This window comes from Macrobrachium rosenbergii, chromosome 32, assembly GCF_040412425.1.
Source record: "Macrobrachium rosenbergii isolate ZJJX-2024 chromosome 32, ASM4041242v1, whole genome shotgun sequence".
NCBI lineage: Eukaryota > Metazoa > Arthropoda > Malacostraca > Decapoda > Palaemonidae > Macrobrachium > Macrobrachium rosenbergii.
The window spans coordinates 11,246,671-11,266,720 of NC_089772.1; the positions used below are offsets into that span (position 1 = coordinate 11,246,671).

The window sequence follows — 20,050 nt, forward strand, 5'->3', positions numbered from 1 at the left end:
GATGACTGGAGGGTGGATGATGAACATACCAATTTGCAGCCCTCTGGAGGCTCTAGCCTCAGTAATTTTTATGATCTGTGGGCGGAGAGAAAAAGTGCGGACGGACAAAGCCGGCGCAATGGTTTTCTTTTACAGAAAACTGAAAAGGAGCACTATATCCCTTCCAGAATTAATATTGCCGTTTTGTGTAATATAGAGGAAAATGTGAACTGTCAAGGGATATATCGCCTCTGGCCGAATGAATAAGCATTGTGTCATTGAGATTGAAAAAAAAACATTAAAAATATTGTGGCTCGTAGTAATGGTTTAGTTTTAAAAGTGTATCTTGTAAATTGAATTTCTTGTGATGGCCTGTCCCCCCCCCCAAAAAAAAAAAAAAAAATAGGCTGAAGAGGCCAACTGATGAAGTTGGCGATAGCTTTCTGTATATAGGAATATACATACATACTAACGCGGACTTTATTTTTCCATTGAAGATGACGAGAAAGTGATGACAGCGAATAAAAAAGATGCTCAATAATAATAATTGTCGGGCGATGAATGATAGGTACTGACTTCGAGTCCGTTTGGAGTTAAGATTTCTTTGTCACGATCTGTTTATGCCTGTAGTATTTCGTGTTGCTCTTGTATGCGAGCATAAATGTACATTTTACGCGTAGGTATTAGCGACAAAATACCTAGTTTGTTTTATGACCCCCCCATTATCACGTCACGCATGCGGATAATTGTGGTCGATGGTGGTGGAATATTTTCACCTGAAATCTTAGCCAAGGGTAATTTTGATTTTGGTATTCTAAATTTTGTGACCAGTTCTGATCGAAATCGTGATGTGTGTGCATTATGTAGCTCTATGGAAGTTTTTATAATATATATAATTATATTATATATATATATATATATATTGGCTAGTGTGAGAGAGGTGAGGGAGTTGCAGAATGCGTGCGTGGCGTGCGTGAAATTGCTTCATGCAGTCAGATGTTCTGTGGCAGTAGCAGTTCTCTTTTATTGGAGATTGCCTTTACCTCCAGTTATTTTCCTAGCCACGCCGGTATCGAGGCCATCGTGGAATTTAGTATGAAGCCGAGTTTGACGCGTTTGCCTCTCTTTGTTCCTGACACTTTTTCTTTCTTTTACAGGTAAAGAGTGGCATGATGCAGGTTCTTACGGGTGGGACGTTCTGGTTGGTAACGTATCTGGTGTGGAGTTGTTTCGACAAACTGTTGTATTTTAGGCTAATTTTTAAACTCCTTTTCATAAGAGAAGATTAGTTTTGTAAGTTTGATTGTTGTAGCTTCTTATTTTTTCCTCTCAAGTAAATTGTCACGGACAAGAAATTTAGGGGAATTTGTGTAAGGGATTTTATTTTAGGACAGCACAACTAGCAGTGTGTAGAGGTTTTGGACAGGTGGGGTGTCGTGGACCATGGTTTGCGCCAGCACTAATGTGTTTATGTTCCTTCTGAGAAAGCCAGCTGCATGGGTATAAAGACGTTGCCTTCTCAGAGGCAGACGAAATTCCATGTTGTACTTGTTAAGAGTCTCTAGAATGTGTCAAGGAAAAGTTAGTTAATTTAGGTTATTGTATAATTTGAGTGAGGAAACTACTTCTGAGAACCAGAACTCAGTTGGACCAGAAGCTGTTTTCGGATGTAAATTATCGTGAAGTGAATGTTATCAGGAAATTGAAAGTAAGAAATCTTTCGGTTCTGATTTCATCTCTTATCCCTGAATGTTAGTAGTTCTTGACTGTGATCAAATAAATATAGATGAAGTTAAAAAAATGGTTTTTGTAATATATCCTCTTTTCATTGTGGGTTTGGTAGGTTCTGTTTCGTAAGATGGCCTTCAAGAGTGTATACTTTTTCAGTTCAGCCACGATCTTATAACCTGTAGTATTATTCACACTAGTTCTGTTTATTTTCCAAGCTTAGTACAACTTTCTAGTATTTATAGCCTTGTAACCTAGTATTTGTCGTAGATAATGCAACACGTGGATTGTAGTTCTTATATATGATAAATATTGTAGGATACAGTGGTTTATTCCTTCGGCCACACAATTTTAACGTTGAGACTTTCTGTCAAGTCATTTCCATCTTTAGACGGAACTTTTTGCCGCGAGGCGTAGTAGCATTCTTAATATTCTCTTCGTCGTCTGGGGCGTCTGTTATGATGATCGTCGTGAACTACTACTACTACTACTACTACTACTACTACTACTACTACTTCTTCTTCTTCTTCTTCTTCTTCTTCTTCTTCTTCTTCTTCTTCTTCTTCTTCTTCTTCTTCTTTTTTTTTGACTGAAAATTTTTTTCCTATGTTCTTTTTTCACAGCCTTGAACTTTGTCCATTCTCTTGGGATTTTAATAACTGCTTAACTTTTTTTTTCTTTGTACCAGTAGCATCGTCTGTAGGCCAGTAGATAAAAGAACTAATTATCTTGGCGCGCTCAGTTCACCATAAGACTCACTAGCGTAGTATCTTGTTTGTTCGTTTGTCTTCTTTTTTCTCTTGCATGTCCATCCGTTCGCTAAAATAATTTTTTGAGGCACTGTAATTTTAATATCTTAAAAGGAACACTTCACCAATACAGAATCCACGGATGATGAGGATTCCACACTTTTGTGTAAATTCAGAGGTCAAGGTGAAGGTCAAATAGTACTTTATTTAGTTTGGTTTTCAGGTGTTTGTTTAGGCTTCCATCGTCAGTATGATACCGACAAGGTCAGCGGGGCTGGTTTTCTTTTGTGTGTGTGTGTGTGTGTGTGTGTGTTTTTTTTTTTTTTATGGGGCGTTAGTGCTTCCGCTAACCATACCTGTATGTGCATTGGAATATTATTCTTTAATGAAAGTAAGTATGTTTTAAGCAAGGATTATGTGTAGTTAACTGGTATTTGCATGCATAATGTTTACAGTAGCTCTCGTCACAGCTGCTATAAAGACCCAAGGTCCAAAGAAAGGACCTTGGGGAACCCCCTTCAGTTTTATGCTGTGTCTGAACCGTGGATGAGACACCGCACGGATTGATTGATCTGATGGACCTTTCGGCGTTGCCTTTATTCCGTAGGTAGGACGTTGTGTTAAGAGGAAATTCAGAAGTTTTTTTGCTTTTCCACTAAATACATTGTATGCGGAACTACTGTGATTTTTTAAGGAAGTGTTGAAGTCTTGTGTCCGGAACTTTGGGCTTTGAAAAAATATTTCTACTCTCTTTTTCATATTGTCTGTCAAGAGGGAGATGGAAAGAGTCTCTCTCTCTCTCTCTCTCTCTCTCTCTCTCTCTCTCTCTCTCTCTCTCTCTCTCTCTCTCTCTCTCTCTCTCTCTCTTGTATATGTAAAGGTTAAAAAAAAATTTGGGTTATGTTGAACGGAACGTAGTGTGCAATGTCTGTTTTGTGTGTAATGTCTATAATTGGTGTGGGTTAGTTTTATTGGCAGTATGTATTGTGAACTGTGCTTATTTGGAAGTGATTCGGGCACCCCGGCATATTGGCCACTTCCTGCTTGCTTTTGTTAATGAGGAAGTCAGTTTCTATGTTTGTCCTCCAAGGAAATGAAGGTTGTCGGGACCATAGGGAAGCATTTTTGCCCTACGCCATGTTATCTTCTGTCTGACAATTGTTGGAGCTTGGCAGCGAGTGCCTTACCTAGATTAGTAGATGGCAATGAGTCTTACTGAGTGGTTGAACAAGTAAAGAGGAATTAGATAAATCCTGCTTTCACAGCCTAGATCACAGTGGCGTCAGAAGTGAAGTCTTGATATGTCAGACTTACAGTAACGGTGTGGAGCCTAAGACTTGAAAAGCTGTGAAGATCCCTAGACTGAAACTATTCATAAGCTTTAATATACAAATATAAAAAGATTTGATTAGATTCGAGGTATGAATTCATTTTGTCTGAAAGAACTCGATTTCCATCGATTCCAGACATTCTAGATTACGATTCAGTCATGAGCTTTCATCCGGGCATAAGTTACACCAAAGACGTTCGACCAGAAATATGTTCCGACGATTCTCTCTCTCTCTCTCTCTCTCTCTCTCTCTCTCTCTCTCTCTCTCTCTCTCTCTCCGTGTCCTGCCTTAAAGGTCATCACACTGATCGATGTTAGCGCGAAGCGGTGACCTCAGGTCCCCGTGAGCCTACGTCAGGGATTGAATTTGGCTTTTGTAAAAGATAAAGCTTGTCCATTTTATGGTTAAGAACTACGTCAGCGTTGGTAGGGGACTGAGTATGAATGTTTGTACTAGTACAGAATTTACGTATACACGCACACAAATGTGTATAAAATATATAATATATATATATATATATATATATATATATATATATATATATATATATATATATATATATATATATATATATATATATACACGCACATATACATACATACACATTCACACATTTAAACGCGCTCACACACTCACACATACACAGACACATATATGCGTGTGTAGAGTTGTTTATATATGTATGTAAGTAAATTTTATATATATAATATAATATATATACATATTTGAGTGCGCGTGTAAACGTAAATCCTATTCTAGCTTTTTCTCATTTTCATCACAAATGATGTATCATGGACTTGCGGGAACCTGCCCTCACCACCTTTGAAAATGAGAAGAAACGAGGGAATATCATTCTCTTCACGCTCTCGCCCATGGCACGGAAATGTAAGAGGAACTAGTTCTGTTCTCACTTAATTATGTACTAGTTTGAGGCCTGGGGCTGGAGAGAGAGAGGGAGGGAGTCTCTCTCTCTCTCTCTCTCTCTCTCTCTCTCTCTCTCTCTCTCTCTCTCTCTCTCTCTCTCACGGTGTCTGCGGTCACAAGGAACGCCGTAGTCAGGAGGTGATGTGGCAATTGCTTTGTTCCCACAATCTCTTTGTTTCTGACTTATCTTCCAGTGCTCGTCATTAAACGTTTGTGTATGGACAAGGAATTTCCAGGACAAATGAAGGTTCTGGATGGCAGGAGGAATTGCTGATCTGTCACTATCCAGCCCTTTGGATTCATTGCAGGCTTTGGTTATTGATACCTGTGGGTGTTTTGTTGCGACAGGCAGGAATGTGAGTGGAAATTTGAAATGTTTCGACATCCAGTAACTCTCTCTCTCTCTCTCTCTCTCTCTCTCTCTCTCTCTCTCTCTCTCTCTCTCTCTCTCTCTCTCTCTCTCTCTCTCAATGAGACGAGATGGTTTAGAATCCAGATTCCTTAATTGACAAAGAACAGTGCAAGTATTAAATAAATATACATATGCATACATTTTATAAATATATTTTTATATATACTGTGTATGTGTATATATATATATATATATATATATATATATATATATATATATATATATATATATATATATATATATATATATATATATATATGTGTATATACTCGTATATGATTAAAGCTGTGGTAATAATTGATAAGAATGGGGCTGGTTTGATTTAAAACTGGATTTTGGGCCGGAATACTTCGGTGACAGAAAGAGAGAAGTTTTGTCGCAGTTTTGATCCCATGGAAGTTGGAATAGTTCGACTGGAACCGTGAAGAAATAGTTTTGGTGTCGTTTGCGCCCCCTGTTTTTGTTTGAGTTGAGACTCGACTCATGCTCTTCTGAGTTTATTGTTCGGTATTTAACGGCTTTTGCAGTAATTTAATTTTTTTTTGGGGGGGTGGGGTTATTCGATTTGTTGTGGACAATGCATTTATAGATTTAATCTTCATTCGTTCTTGGAAATGGATTTAGCCTAAAGGTTATCGTTCAACGGTTTGATTGATCTTGAAACCAAGTTCAGAATCGAACTGGCTTTGTTAGCACACACCACAATTTTTGGATCTTTCCTAGATAGTGACCCCAAGGGTTTTTGGGGTTCGTAATCTAGGACTGATATTTGTTGGGTATCATGATTTTTATGATATTTAGAGTCTTTTGTTTATGTTTTTACGGTAACCCCCAACGGGCTTGCACTAAACACGCCACAATGGTGGATACCGGGTTCAAACCTTTTTTGTCACTTTGTGATGAGATTCAGCTTCGTGTGTGCGTGCGCATTTTAGCAACTGTTGGCATGATAGCTTTGGTATTTATACAATTAATACGAGTATTAAAAGGGAGCTGATATTGCTTTGTAGACAAGGAACGGTAATGCAGTAAGGTCCGCCTATTTATCCCGAATGAATCGCTTGCTGTTAAAAGCTTTCCTTGCTTGCACGACGTTCGACGTTTGCTTGATACGTGGTTTGGCTTCGATTTTCTACAGTGAAAGACGTTCATTCTGTTGTCGGACCGGAAGTAGCAAAATATCGAACTGTAGAGATGCTGACAAAAACTTCCTGAAAATGTGTGTGCGTGTGCGTGTGTGTGTGTGCGCGCGCGCGTGTGTGTTGAGGGATATGAATGGTTCTCCCCCCACTTCAATTTTTGCCAAATAACGAGCCGTAAGTGTACACTGATTTTATTTGCCCTTTACTTTCGCACAGGGTTCAGTTTGCTTAGTTTTAGAAGAGGAAGAACGAAAACTCTCGGAAGGCAGTTAAAGACCTAGCAGCCTCAGCCCCTTTCATTATGATTGTTCCATTGATTGAATAAAAATGTTTTCTGGCCGGTCATGTTTTGGCGTTTCTATGGTATGTATCAGGCGATGAAAATTTGATACATTTCCCATGTGGCTTACCTTGTGTAGCCCACGCGAATGTCTTGGGTGTTCAGATAAACACTTGGTCGGCGCAAGCGTATTTACACACAGTATGAAGTGAACCCCATAGAATTAGGCTGCCACAAAAATGTCCCTTTGCCCTTATTCCCAAACGGCTACGTACACGCTCCTGCATCTGATTTGTCTGGCTAAGTAGTTTTCCGACTTCCTCACCCCTCGTTTTCTCTGTGGGGGCCTGAGTATATAAATGTGGTCGTGATCTATTTCATCATCTCTAATTTTGTAAAGCATGGCACAGTCTTGCATATTTGAATGTGGTGCGATCGTGACTCGAAGGAAGTTTCAAGTTATGGTCAGGTTTTGGGTCGCATCAGGGGCCAGGTTGTCTGTTAGAGGGCGGCCGTTCTGGCCCTGTGTTGAAGGCCGCTAACCAGTGCGCATGCGCATTTCGATGATGTTTCAAAGTTGCCACACACACACACACACACACACACACACACACACACACACACACACACACACACACACACAGATAAGAGCCTTTTCAATATTCTGTATGTAATGTTTTGGAAACTTCTACGTCTTATTTTCTTGCCACTCGGGTTTGTTTTTCTACCCCTTGCGCAGAGTGAGATAACTCTCTCTCTCTCTCTCTCTCTCTCTCTCTCTCTCTCATCAGAAGTTTTGCCCCTTTTTTCAATAATTAAAAGGTGCTGTCAGAAAGACACAAGAGTTAATAAGACAGCTGTCTTCCGTCGTCAGGTTCTGCTTTTAGAGCGAAATGTACGCAGCCGTCGAATTGTGCCACGACAGGTGACTTTTGTTGATAACAGTTGCGAGGTGTTGGCACAGCCAACTACGCCAAGGTGGCACAGAAATGGATTTAAGGCAGGTGCTCACGTTGGACTCCCATCGCAACTGTTGCCCTGCATTTGGAGTCTTGACACTTGGTGCAATGTCAGGTATATTAGAATCTCTCTCTCTCTCTCTCTCTCTCTCTCTCTCTCTCTCTCTCTCTCTCTCTCTCTCTCTCTCATACACACACCTGTCGTTAGGGCCAAAGATTCTTTCTGATCAGTTTTATTAGGCTGTAAGAAAAATTTTGGTTGACTGGTTGACATCTACTGACACGGTTTCATTTAGAGTTTTGTTAAGCGAAAATAAGTCCCTCTCAGCCCCTGGCCATATCCTACGCGGTATGTCACAAGCTGCACCGACGTAGAACTGTTGTTTTGAAACCTGGGTTTGTTATCCAAGCTTCGAACCGAGACATGATGATTCTAAGCTTTGTTACAACCTCTGCTAAGGAGCTGGTGTTCGTGAATCCGCATGTCACTTGGCGTGAGCAGGTTACTGTGAAAACGAAAGAACGTATTTTTTACGAATTAAAGGGTCCAGAGAATGATTGGTTGTAGAGTTATAGTTCATAGTTCTGATGTGAATTCGGGGTTACAAAACAAATAGCTGTTTTTGCAACCCTGAATGCGGATCGTAAGATCATTTCGGGATCACTGTTCGGTGTTCGCTGGATCTAAACGCGTTTCATCTTGACTTGGGCATTTTCACTCGTTTTGCCTGACATTTATACTGGTGTAATGTTTCTTCTCTTCAAGGCTCGATAGCGGAAGTTTATAAAAGTAATTGAATGACGACCACATTGCCCATTGGATGGCGTTCTGAAGGCTGATTGAGAGCATCTAATGTATGCTCTCCCGTGCAGAGGAACCCTGGCTCGGTCGTAAATCGTTGAACTGCTTGAACGCATATTCTCTTAACCTTGAATCGCCTGAGAGGTTTAGGTTGAAGCATCATCATTAATATGTCTTGTATTAAACTGCATTTTTACAGAGTTATTGGGTTCGACATCATCATCATCATGCCTTCTGCTGAAGGCAGTCTGCGGCGTTTTATGATGACAGGCCTCTTTTTTTCAGTTATGTGCGTCTTGGGGTGGTTGGAAAAATTCTCACTCCTCGCAGGGACGATCTGGGTAGCTTCCCATGTCATTAGGTAAAGGGAGGGAGATAGGGAGCTTTGGATTTTGTTTCAGATCGAAAGGAAAAGCATATCCTGTAAACATTAGGTGATTGGGTGTCCTGTAAAATTTACGATTGTTAAAAGTAGAAATGTGAAACGGATGGACTGAATATAAACATCTGAGTGCGTTCGTAGGAAATCGTATTCCCAAATTAAGAACATAGGTATTGCGCGTGTTGATATATTTGTGTAATAATGGACGGTTGTGATAGTCATTTTGATTTTACCCCCCGTATAGGTGACGGCCCTATTATTGTGACATTTATATATTATGTATCCTATATATTTGTACATTACCGAAAACACTTTTCAACAAATGATTAATTAACGTACTGGGTCATAGCTAGTGACAGCGAAATGATCGCGAGTCTCTTCATTTGCCTAGAATTAATTTTACATTCCTTCAAGGGAATTATTTACGCACAACGCAGTTTGCGCACATTTTCTCGCTAGGCGTATTGGTGGCAGAAGTTATAGGTTTTCGCCTGGGTTTGGAAACAGTCTGAACATTTGCCAGAACCTGCAGTACATACAATATACCACCCTCTTTCGTTCAGCTCATGATTGGATGCCGTCGCCCTTTCGTGGAATTGGTGTTCTCAAAACTTTTTTTCTACTTGATTTTGGTTTCTGGTATTAGGTTCCCATTCAGCGTACATGCTAGCGTTAGTTATTTCATTCACACACAGTGGTGTATCTACACATCTGAACTGCGTTGTCAATACTTGGACATACATACACGCAGTATTTGTTTTTGTGGCCATTTTGATGTGGCTGAATACCTCTGAGTAAATCAACATTTCCATAACTGTTGACTCCATTTGAGTTTGGTATTGGTTTCGGCTTAATGAATGGGAGTGTTTGGTGGAGTTCAGCCTGATCCGTGAATTGCCTGGCATAGTTTGTTAACGGTCCCTTTACTTTTTTTTTTTTATTGTATTGCCGTTGTTGAAGTAACCGTGACCTTGGCCGGGAGTGACTCCCTGCTTGTGGGGTGGCCTGATGTGCCTTTGTGTATCCGTGATGGAACCTGTGTCCTATTGTGGGTCTCTCTCTCTCTCTCTCTCTCTCTCTCTCTCTCTCTCTCTCTCTCTCTCTCTCTCTCTATGCCTGTCAAAAACAGAGACACTCAAGAGTTTGTCAGTTATAGCAGGTGTTTTAGAATGTAATAGAGGACACTCACGGTTTTATGATGAATGCTTTCTTCGAAATCCTTTGAATGCCGAAGAGCATATCCATTATGAGCTCATGTTTATGTGCGGCCGAATCTACGTTTGTGAAGGCCTTGCCACCTCTCTTGTTGGGTGTTGTAGATGGTTAGATGGGATGCAAGGATAGGGAGGCTTGTTGCTTTTGGACTTGTAAGAAAGCGCTTTTATGCTTCCGTCTTTCAGGGCTGACCCAGATATGCCTCTGTCCATGAGTCAGCTTTAAAGTTGCCCTTCCCATAAACACCTTCAAACCACCACCACCACCACCTCCTCCTCCTCCTCCTCCTCCTCCTCCCTCCTCCTCCTCCTCCTCCTCCTCCTCCTCCTCCTCCCTTCCACGGTCTTCCTCTTTCCTCCTATGTTCTCCCTTTTCCTGAACACGAGCTCTCTCATCTTTCTCTTTTCCACACTTCAGCTAATCTCTCTCTCTCTCTCTCTCTCTCTCTCTCTCTCTCTCTCTCTCTCTCTCTCTCTCTCTCGCTGACATTCCACTCTTTAACTAGTTATCTTTAACAGGTGTTAGACCATCCGTATTCTCGTCGTGTTGTTATCGATCCCTGTCTTCTGCTCAACCATCCCTACCCAAGAGTACTTTTTGGAATTACATTGTCGTTAAACTTAATGCCTTTGTTAACCAGTAAATGCCCGCGGATGCACATTTAAAATAGACTCGTCAGAATATTAAGTTCTCTGAAATTATTTATCTGACATATTAGAAGGCAAACCGGATATTTTCGAATTGGAAGCAGTTGAAGTGTTAGCAAAATGTTTTTCTTGGTAATAATTTTTTGGCAGTTCCAAACACAATTTTGTACACTATCGAGAGCTTCATAATTTAAGGATTGGACAGGTGGAAATCTGACACAGGTGTACTGTAGGTATATTGGCTCAGTGTAGGTATATTGACCTTTCAAATTCTGTACAATAGTGTTCAAGTTAGTACTAAAAGGTATGGTGTATGAGTGTATTAGGTGCCCTGATGGTGGGAATTATGCTTTGAGTTTATCTAGTAGATTATGAAAATAGTGGAATATGATAGATCTGCTGTGCTGTTGGAGTGCACACTTGAAATTACTCAAGGGGCCAACAAGATTCTTTTTTTTTTTTTTTATTTTTGTTGTTTTTGTTTTCCTGCCTTAAAAATCCTCCATCCTTCAAGAGGAAAGTAACCCTCAAGTTTTCCTTTTTTGGATGTCTGGATTTGATAAGGGCATGAAGTTGCATGCCCCATTAGTATGCTTATGCTTTGTTGCAATTGCCTACTCTGACTTAAACATTTTTGTGACCAGGAAAGTCACTCGGGACAGTGGTTGAATCTAAAGTGATTCTCGTTCAATTGCCAATTCTGCCTTAAAAATTCATCTGACCTGGAAGGTCACTCCACTATAACGGTTCTTATCATTTTTTGTAGAGCTTTTGTATGTAGCATGGAATTTATGTAAGGGATTTTCCTTTTGTAAGTCTGTTGACCACATAGCTAATTGTATTTTTTCTTCCCACAGTTGTCCGCCAAGAACTTTCCTGCCAGCTTTGTGTCGCATCTTCCTCGATGAATGTGCTCCTGACAATGTGTTGGAAGTCACTGCAAGAGCCATCACCTACTACTTGGATGTATCTGCAGAATGCACACGCCGTATTACTACAGTGGAAGGTGCCATCAAGGCAATGTGTAACAGATTGGTTGTGGCAGATGTCACTTCCAGAACCAGCAAAGATCTGGCTGAACAGTGTATTAAGGTAAGGTTGAACAACTTGCACAATCTTTAAGCTAGAATAAGTTTTTTTTTTTAACCATTTTTGAGAAGGGATATATCTTGGAAGTTTTCTGCTAAATAGGGTAAAGAGATTGAAATATTTTTGATAATCCCATATGTTACCAAGTCACATATTTACATGTCTTGAATATTTTTAATAGTGTAATCCCATACGTTAAGAATTCTTGGTATTTACAGGTCCTTGAGTTAATATGCACAAGGGAGGCAGGAGCTGTGTTTGAAGCTGGTGGTTTAAATTGTGTGTTAACGTTCATTAGGGACAATGGTAATTTAGTTCACAAAGACACACTCCATTCTGCCATGCACTTAGTGTCCAGGTTGTGTGGGAAGATGGAGCCAGCTGACCCTGGACTTGCACCATGTGTAGAGTCCTTATCTACTCTACTCAGACATGAGGTAGGTGTCATTCCCAAAAAGATTATTTTACAGTTCTTGTAGGTGAACTTTACTTTTGACATGTTTGTAGAATAGGGCTAACATTAAGGATGGTTTAAGACTGTTATTCTTTCACATTGAAATACATTCCAGGACCAACATGTTGCCGATGGAGCTCTGCGTTGCTTTGCATCTCTTGCTGACAGATTTACCAGACGAGCTCAAGATCCAGCTCCTCTTGCACAGCACTGCCTTGTAACACATCTTTTAGCTCGTTTGGCAGGTAATTTTCAGAATGAGAAACGATGACAATTTTAAATCTTTAAGAGGAGTTTGAACTGTCAGCAAAATGAAGAAGCTTGACACAGCAGAATTTTAGTGGTTGATGATATGGATGTTTTTGGTGTGTACCAGTACACTGTTATATCTGTCTATTTGTATTTTAGGAGCTGCTCCTCAGCCTACGCCAGGTGCAGCTGCTGCAGCCCCGGGAGCACCTGCTGCTACTCCAGAAAATTCAAAAACTTCTGCATCTGTTTCCACTGTGATCTCGCTTCTCTCCACACTTTGTAGAGGCTCGCCCAGTATTACTCATGTATGTTTTCCTTTAAATATTGAAATTACCCCTAGCAGAAATACATATTTATTAGTGGTATTGGTATATATAACAGTGTATGTGAACACCTGTTTGGCATCGAACAGTTTACTAAATGGCCTTCGTTTCATTTTTCAGAACTTGTTAAGATCTGAACTGCCCGATGCCATTGAAAAAGCCTTACAGGGTGATGAGCGATGTGTGCTGGACACCATGCGCTTAGTGGACCTGTTGCTGGTGCTGCTTTTTGAAGGGCGGAAGGCACTACCAAAGTCTGGCATGAGTGCTGTGGCCAGTAGATTGCCAGGACTCAGACGTATGGACAGCTCAGGGGAAAAAACCCATCGTCAGCTCATAGACTGCATTAGAAGTAAAGATACTGATGCTCTTATTGATGCTATAGATAGTGGGGGAATAGAGGTGAATTTCATGGATGATGTTGGGCAGACTCTTCTCAATTGGGCATCAGCATTTGGTACTCAGGAAATGGTGGAGTTCCTATGTGAAAGAGGAGCTGACGTCAACAAAGGTTTGTCCGATGGTGTTTGTGATTAGAAGGTTCAGTTCTGTTTTCTTGAATGTTACTTCCAAATTCTGCATGCAAATGACACTTTTAAAAAACCACAGTCTGATTTAAGTTATATGATTTTTTATTTTTTTTATTTTTTCTGCTAAACTTTGTGTGTTCCTTTTGTAATTTGTAAAGTTTTACTCGAATTTCAGAAATAAATTTCTTTGTATTGGAAAAAGTTCTCTAATCAGGAAGTTATGGTGTTACTTGCCTGAATTTTTAGATCATTAGATTTGGTTAATTAACCTTTCTTTTGTGAATAGCCAGCATGCCTCCTGGTGTTCCGTATATTTTTGGTTCAGCATTGCCGTGGTTACAGTGTATATAAAATGATAAATTGAATAAATTCAGTCTTTCCCTGATTTCAGGCCAAAGATCATCTTCCCTTCATTATGCAGCCTGCTTTGGTCGACCCCAGATTGCCAAAGTTCTGTTGCGTCATGGTGCCAATCCTGACCTTCGGGATGAAGATGGCAAAACTCCTTTGGATAAGGCTAGGGAAAGAAATGACGAGGGTCACAGGGAGGTGGCTGCTATTCTACAGAGTCCAGCTGAATGGCTTGTCGTCACAGATGGGAAAGTAAGTTTTGTATGTTGGTGCAATTTATTCCTTAAAACATTGATTACAAATCTGGTGCAGACATGGATTTGTCATTTATGATTTTCATCTCATTTCAAAAAAAGCCTGTTGTTCTTCAGCAGGATGGAAAGAAATTGGAGGATAGCAGTAACACAGCAAATACAGAGGATGTAGAGATTGGAGAGCCACGAGGAGATGTTGAAATGGCACCAGTTTATCTCAGTCGCCTATTGCCTGTGTTTTGTCACACTTTTCAAGCAACAATGGTTCACACTGTTCGCAAAGCTTCCCTTAGTATACTTAGAAAGATGGTTCATTATATTCCAGCACCTCTTCTTCATCAGGTAAACAAACACCATGGTCTTAGTGTTTATCCAGTATCCTAGTTTTCTTACAAAAGGTACTTAGTGGGAAGGTTTGAAGTTTAATTTAGACAAAATTTTTAGTATGACTAGTACATTTTACAGAATGCTTTATATGTATACTGGTCATGATTTATGAGGTTTGTTGCCCATATTTTAGTAAATATTATTTTACAGGTCTGCGGTGGTGAAGGTGCAACAATTAGCACAACCAGTAACAATATAAACACTATTACGGGTACCCCAAATAACTTACTAGGGTCTCAGTTGGTGGAGGTCATAGCTCTTGTATTGGGAAATGAGGAGGATGAAGATGGCCATTTGGTAGCTCTGCAGATGGTGGATGATCTTCTGAATAAGGCTGCATCCCTGCTTCTAGAGCACTGCGCTCGTTTAGGTGTAATCAGTAAAGTTGGTTCCTTGTCCGGCCCATCAGATCCACCGATTGAAGAATATGCACCAACTAAAGTTAAAGATGAACAGGTTAGAAAATCTCTCTCTCTCTCTCTCCTGTGAAAATATGGTTAATTCTGTTATATGATTATATTGGTTTGTGTTGTAGTTTGTTTTTAGATTTTTTAAAAAATTTTTCTTCCAAATATTAGCAGGAAGGAGATGAGCAGGGAATGGAAGATGCCAAAGAAGTTGTTCCTGGAAAGGCTTATCACTGGCGTGACTGGTGTGTCGCCAGAGGTAGAGACTGCTTATACATTTGGAGTGATGCCGCAGCTCTGGAATTATCTAATGGTTCTAACGGGTGGTTTCGTTTCATCTTGGACGGGAAACTTGCGACCATGTACTCCTCAGGGAGTCCTGAAGGGGGCTCTGAAAGTACAGGTACTAGATGATATTGAAGAATATTTATACCAATGCATGTGAGCTTCAGAATAATGCCGTATACCATTTTGTTATGGCTATCAATCTTCTCAACTGGTTTACTACCTTGAGGTTTTGCTTTTGTTTTGAGTTAGAAAATGAAATTGGTATTCATCAAATGTTTTCTTAGGTTTTCTTAAACTGGAATTGAAATGTAGATCATTTTTATCACTGACCAGATAGCAAGATCAAATTTTTTTTTGAAAAGGTTTTATTAATTAGATTTGATTTTTTATTTTGTTAGTGTTCAGTAATGGATATTATTATTCTGCCGTAGCAAAGTAAATGTTATTGATTTGTATGACCATTTATGTGGGTTGGTAACCAGTTTTTAAAGTGTTAGATGTGCTCTTTCGTTTTGAAAAGTGAAGCGAGTTAGCCTAATAAACTCAAACTTTATGCTTTCTACCCTAAGCAGAGAACCGCAGTGAATTTCTGGAGAAACTTCAAAGAGCGAAGTCAGCTGTACGACCAGGTAGTCCTAGTCAGCCTGTTTTGTCTTCCCCTGGGCCTGCACGTTTAGTTATAGGAAACTGGTCGCTTCAGTGTAAAAAGGTAATTGAAGTTGTCGTCATTAATTTCTAAACAATGTAGTGGCTCTCATATATTGTACTCAATAATTGAAGTACTTTTGTTAATGGAATATTTTTATTTTAGGAAGGAGAGTTGCATATCCATAATTCTGATGGTCAGCAACAAGCAACAATCCTCCGCGAGGATTTACCGGGATTTATTTTTGAGAGCAATCGTAACACAAAACATTCCTTCACTGCTGAAACATCTCTTGGGCCAGAGTTCCATGCTGGGTGGACTGGTCGTCGAGGCAAGAGGTTTAGATCTAAAGTAGAAGCAATGAAACAGAAGGTATGCAAACATTCTCATTTTAAGTGATAGCTATATAATGAAACATCAACAGCATAGTTTGAAACTGATGATATGTTTGTTAATAGAGACTAAGTCTTTATGAAAGGAAAAGTTGTTTTGGTTACACTAAATAGCTTTTACAGTTCATCAAACAAGAAGGTATTATGTAAAATAATCAACTTGGCATTTACAAATCTAATTTTGTTGCATAGAAGTTCTGGAACTTGTTTTCTAGATGAACTATAGCTATCTGCCCTACCTTGTGACTTAAGTGGTGGGGAATTTAATAAATCTAAAAGATGTTTAGGGTGAGGAATCTGTACAAGAGAAAATGGACTAAACTCCATTGAGAGATCTTCACACCTATAAAAAAGCTAGATCATTATATTGGTATGTCTGTGAATGGTCAGCTCTTCAGATATCAACTCTAATCCATTAGCAAGGCAATGGTTTTTGTGTATGAATAGGGGCTAAAGCTTTCAGGACACTGAAACAGCAGTGTTAGTTGAGAATTGGTGGTCAGTTGTGAGTTCCTTTAGATATCTTTAGAAACCAGAAAAAATTAGGGACCAAAACAAAAAGCCTCTAGAGTTTTTGTGAGATGAGAAGTGTTCGTTAGCCATAAGTTTTAAGTTATCAATAACTCACTTTCCCCATTTGGCTACACAAGGCTTGTTGTTACTTGAATGAAATTGTTGATGTGAATTAAGTGAGGGTACTTTTGACCTTGGATTTTTTTTAGTTGAAATTATAAAGTTTTTTTATGATTTACTAAGTATATATGCAATATATAAAAAATCTTATTTGAAACAGTGTTCATAGTATAGTAGACCATTACAGTTTTGGTACATGTACAAATTTTATTTGATTGGTAGTATGTCTGTGCATGTTGGTGTGACTTGAATTAAAATTTAGTTTAAAGATTAAAAAATATTCTGAAATTAACTCTGTTTAGGTGTGGAGGTCTTTTAAACAGTGCTTTGCACTGCAAGCTGTAGAGGGTACGAAAGTTTATTTGCAACTCCTTCTTTGAAGCTTGAATTTCAGATCAATGACCCCTGTAGGCTTGTTCTCTATGAATAAGGGTTCATCTTCTGAAGGATAATTAACAATAACAATAGTAGTAATAATAATGCCTTTTACATTGAATTTGTTTTTCTGTCCCTTTTCATTTCGGCTCTCCAGTTTTTGGAACTTTTCTTGTGGTTCACAGTGGATGCATACTTAGAGTGAACCGTGTGTACATTATTGGTGTCATTAGATTACTTAATAATGTTTTTTTGTGGTGAATAGAAGACTATCCAGTTTTCTTTCATCATTAGATGGGAAGAAATTAGATTTTAGGATTATTTCCTGTTTTTAAGTCTTTAAAAACATGAAATTATTTGTGTTGATGGTACCACCTCTAATGCTCATAAGGGTTGCTGCAGGTTTTTCATCAGTGATATAACTACCATGTGAAGACTGGATGAAATTGTAAAGATTGTTTCATGGATGTGACATTTCACTCAGTTTTTTCATTGAAAGCTTCCAATTTTACAGGTAAAAGGCCTTGCAAGAGACATTTATGAGAAGTACTTCAAAGCTGCCCAAACACAGCCTCGAGGAGTAGTAGCCAAATTAGGAAATATTGTAGCACAAATAGAAAGAGCCTGTCAGAAACAGGTAAGTTTAGTCTTTCATATCTTATGTGCAACAGTGTGATTATTTATACATGCACAGTTATTTACTTGATTACTTAAGAGTCAGAGGTTATTGGAACAGCAATAGACTTATTGTGTCATCGATCATTCACATATTAGTAATACAGTATTTATATATTTTAATGTACCTTCATGTTGAATGCAGGTTCAACTGTACTAGGTTTATAAAGATGAAACTGGATGGAGATTAATTAAGTCCAAGTATTAACCAGTGCTTGATATTTATAACTGCGTTGTATAGCTAGACAGTTCTGTTGTTAGAAAATCACCCGTTAGTGTGTTTTGTTATTATATGTAGTTGCATTATTAAAATTTCAGATGAGTAACAAGAACAGCAGTGAGTGGCCTGAAATTTTGCGTGCAGCTGTTGAAGACCTAGTCACCCTTCTTCGTGATGAAAGTACAGTTTCAGCCTATGAACTGCACTCTTCTGGATTAGTACAAGCCCTCCTTACTTTATTGAGCCCTGATACTTCGCAACATTTTCCAGATGACAACAGACAAGTGTCTCAGAGAAGAGTCAATAAAATGATCAAGCAACGACGGAATGTATTCAAAAGCTGTTTCATGGTAAGAAATGAGTTTTAATTGTAATTCATTTTGAGTTGGAAGGATGTTAGTATGAAACTTTTATGTGATGTAGAAACATTAAGTAAAGGTTAAATAAAGGGAGTTTATAGGATGGGGAGAAGTTACCTTACCATTATTGAAGAATGTTGGAAAAATAAATTTAGATTGAAAAGAAGCATTTTTTGTACTTGAAAATTTAAGAATTTCAATTTGTTAATTTGACCGTTGAGACCAGTACGACAGATTTTTATGCAACCAACAGATACTTTGCTCATTTCTTCAGATCCCATTGCTTATCAGTGAGGCCTGAAGTGCCTTAATATTCTTGACAAGTTATTTTGTAATGGTTAATCAGAATCAGAAGGTTTATTTTAGGTGAACTTACGTAATGTGGTTTTCATGGTATTGGAGTTACCTCACTTTTGATATTTAAAAGTACTTAATTCTCGTGACATGAAATACGATACTAATCAAATTTAGAGAATGAATTCCAAATGAATGTCAAAGAAATATTGCAAGTATTAACTTGTTGATAAACAAGTTTCTGCACTGCCTCACTAATGTTGTAGCTGTTCATTTTTATGCATGTTATGTCTTTAGCATCTGATCTATTCATGTTTGTTGGTTGCATGAGGATTTATTTTTTTTCAACAAGCTACATACTTCTCTTTGAGAGGCCAAGTTACTGGCATATGAGAATTATAATTTTTAAGTAACTATAGAAGACTGTTCACCTAACTTGAAAAAAATTGTAGGCAAATTGTTATAAGTTAATGTAAAGATGTTTTTGTCACAGGATAAATTTGATGAAGAAATTGCTATGACCAGCTCATCTGTTAGCCCTGGTACTCAGTTAGTGCGGAAATTGGTTGCAGTTCTAGAAAGCTTGGAAAAACTTCCATTGTATATTTATGATGTCCCCGGAGCTGGCTCAGGCCTTCAGGTTTTAAGTCGTCGTCTCAGGTTTAGGTTAGAAAGGGCTCCTGGAGAAAGCTCTTTAATTGACAGGAATGGAAGAACATTAAAGGTATGTCTTTGTTCAGTTACATTTTTTGAAATAAAAACTTGGAGAGTGATGTATCATTCTTTGCATTTTCTAAGAGAAGCAGTAACTTAGGATATTCAAATAGTTATCAGCTTCACAGGTTTATTTTAAATATTTTGGTACTAAGATAAAGTAAATCTTGAAATTTACATCCTCTCAATGATGTGTTGATATATGTAGTAATTAAAAAAAGTGAGTAAAGAATGGTGAAAACAAAATTACAGTATGAAAATATGATTTTGCCATAAGTACAAGACTGCATGCATTTATGATTTTTTGTTTACTAGCTCTTACCCTTCTTGCATTTGTTAGGAACACACTGTGATGGAATGTGAAGTTTGATAATTGTAACATTGTTCTTTTCTCTTTCTAATAAATACTCATATTTTCTTCTACTGCACAGAGCTATCATTTGATGTGACAACAATCAAAGTTATACTATTCTATTCCTCTGTTCTCTTGCTTCAGTTAAGTAATATCAGTCATACAATTTAATTTCACAGATGGAGCCTTTGGCTACTGTAGAACAACTAGAACGTTATCTCTTAAAGATGGTAGCCAAGCAGTGGTATGACTTTGATCGTGCTTCTTTTGCCTTTGTGAAGAAGTTGAAGGAAGGTCAGAAACTAGTCTTTAAAAATAGTCGGGAATTCGATGAGAATGGTATCTTGTATTGGATTGGAACTAATGCCAAGTGAGTATCTAAAGATTTTTTTTTCCTCTTACCTAGTTTTGTCATTTTGTTGTATCTGTTCTTAGAGTTCAGAGGTCTGGTTAAACAAATCATTTATAACTAACTAACTGTTGTATCTGTTAGTAACTACCGTAC

The 20,050-nt window shown here is 38.5% G+C and overlaps 1 protein-coding gene across 34 annotated transcripts in view; it reads left to right on the forward strand.

The window, feature by feature from the left end:
• Positions 1–20,050, forward strand: part of Ufd4 (ubiquitin fusion-degradation 4-like) — a 202,520-nt gene that overhangs the window by 132,431 nt on the left and 50,039 nt on the right. For 12 of the 34 annotated variants that reach the window (XM_067132895.1, XM_067132894.1, XM_067132893.1 and 9 more), the window contains 15 exons: positions 11,408–11,642; positions 11,858–12,076; positions 12,209–12,338; positions 12,502–12,650; positions 12,789–13,179; positions 13,590–13,801; positions 13,906–14,145; positions 14,341–14,646; positions 14,769–15,000; positions 15,455–15,594; positions 15,697–15,903; positions 17,446–17,568; positions 17,925–18,176; positions 18,973–19,203; positions 19,725–19,915. In XM_067132895.1, the coding sequence (XP_066988996.1) occupies positions 11,408–11,642; positions 11,858–12,076; positions 12,209–12,338; positions 12,502–12,650; positions 12,789–13,179; positions 13,590–13,801; positions 13,906–14,145; positions 14,341–14,646; positions 14,769–15,000; positions 15,455–15,594; positions 15,697–15,903; positions 17,446–17,568; positions 17,925–18,176; positions 18,973–19,203; positions 19,725–19,915 (3,258 nt within the window). The remainder of the gene's footprint in view (positions 1–11,407; positions 11,643–11,857; positions 12,077–12,208; positions 12,339–12,501; positions 12,651–12,788; positions 13,180–13,589; positions 13,802–13,905; positions 14,146–14,340; positions 14,647–14,768; positions 15,001–15,454; positions 15,595–15,696; positions 15,904–17,445; positions 17,569–17,924; positions 18,177–18,972; positions 19,204–19,724; positions 19,916–20,050) is intronic. The other 22 variants (XM_067132899.1, XM_067132911.1, XM_067132918.1 and 19 more) reach the window with 8 other exon arrangements.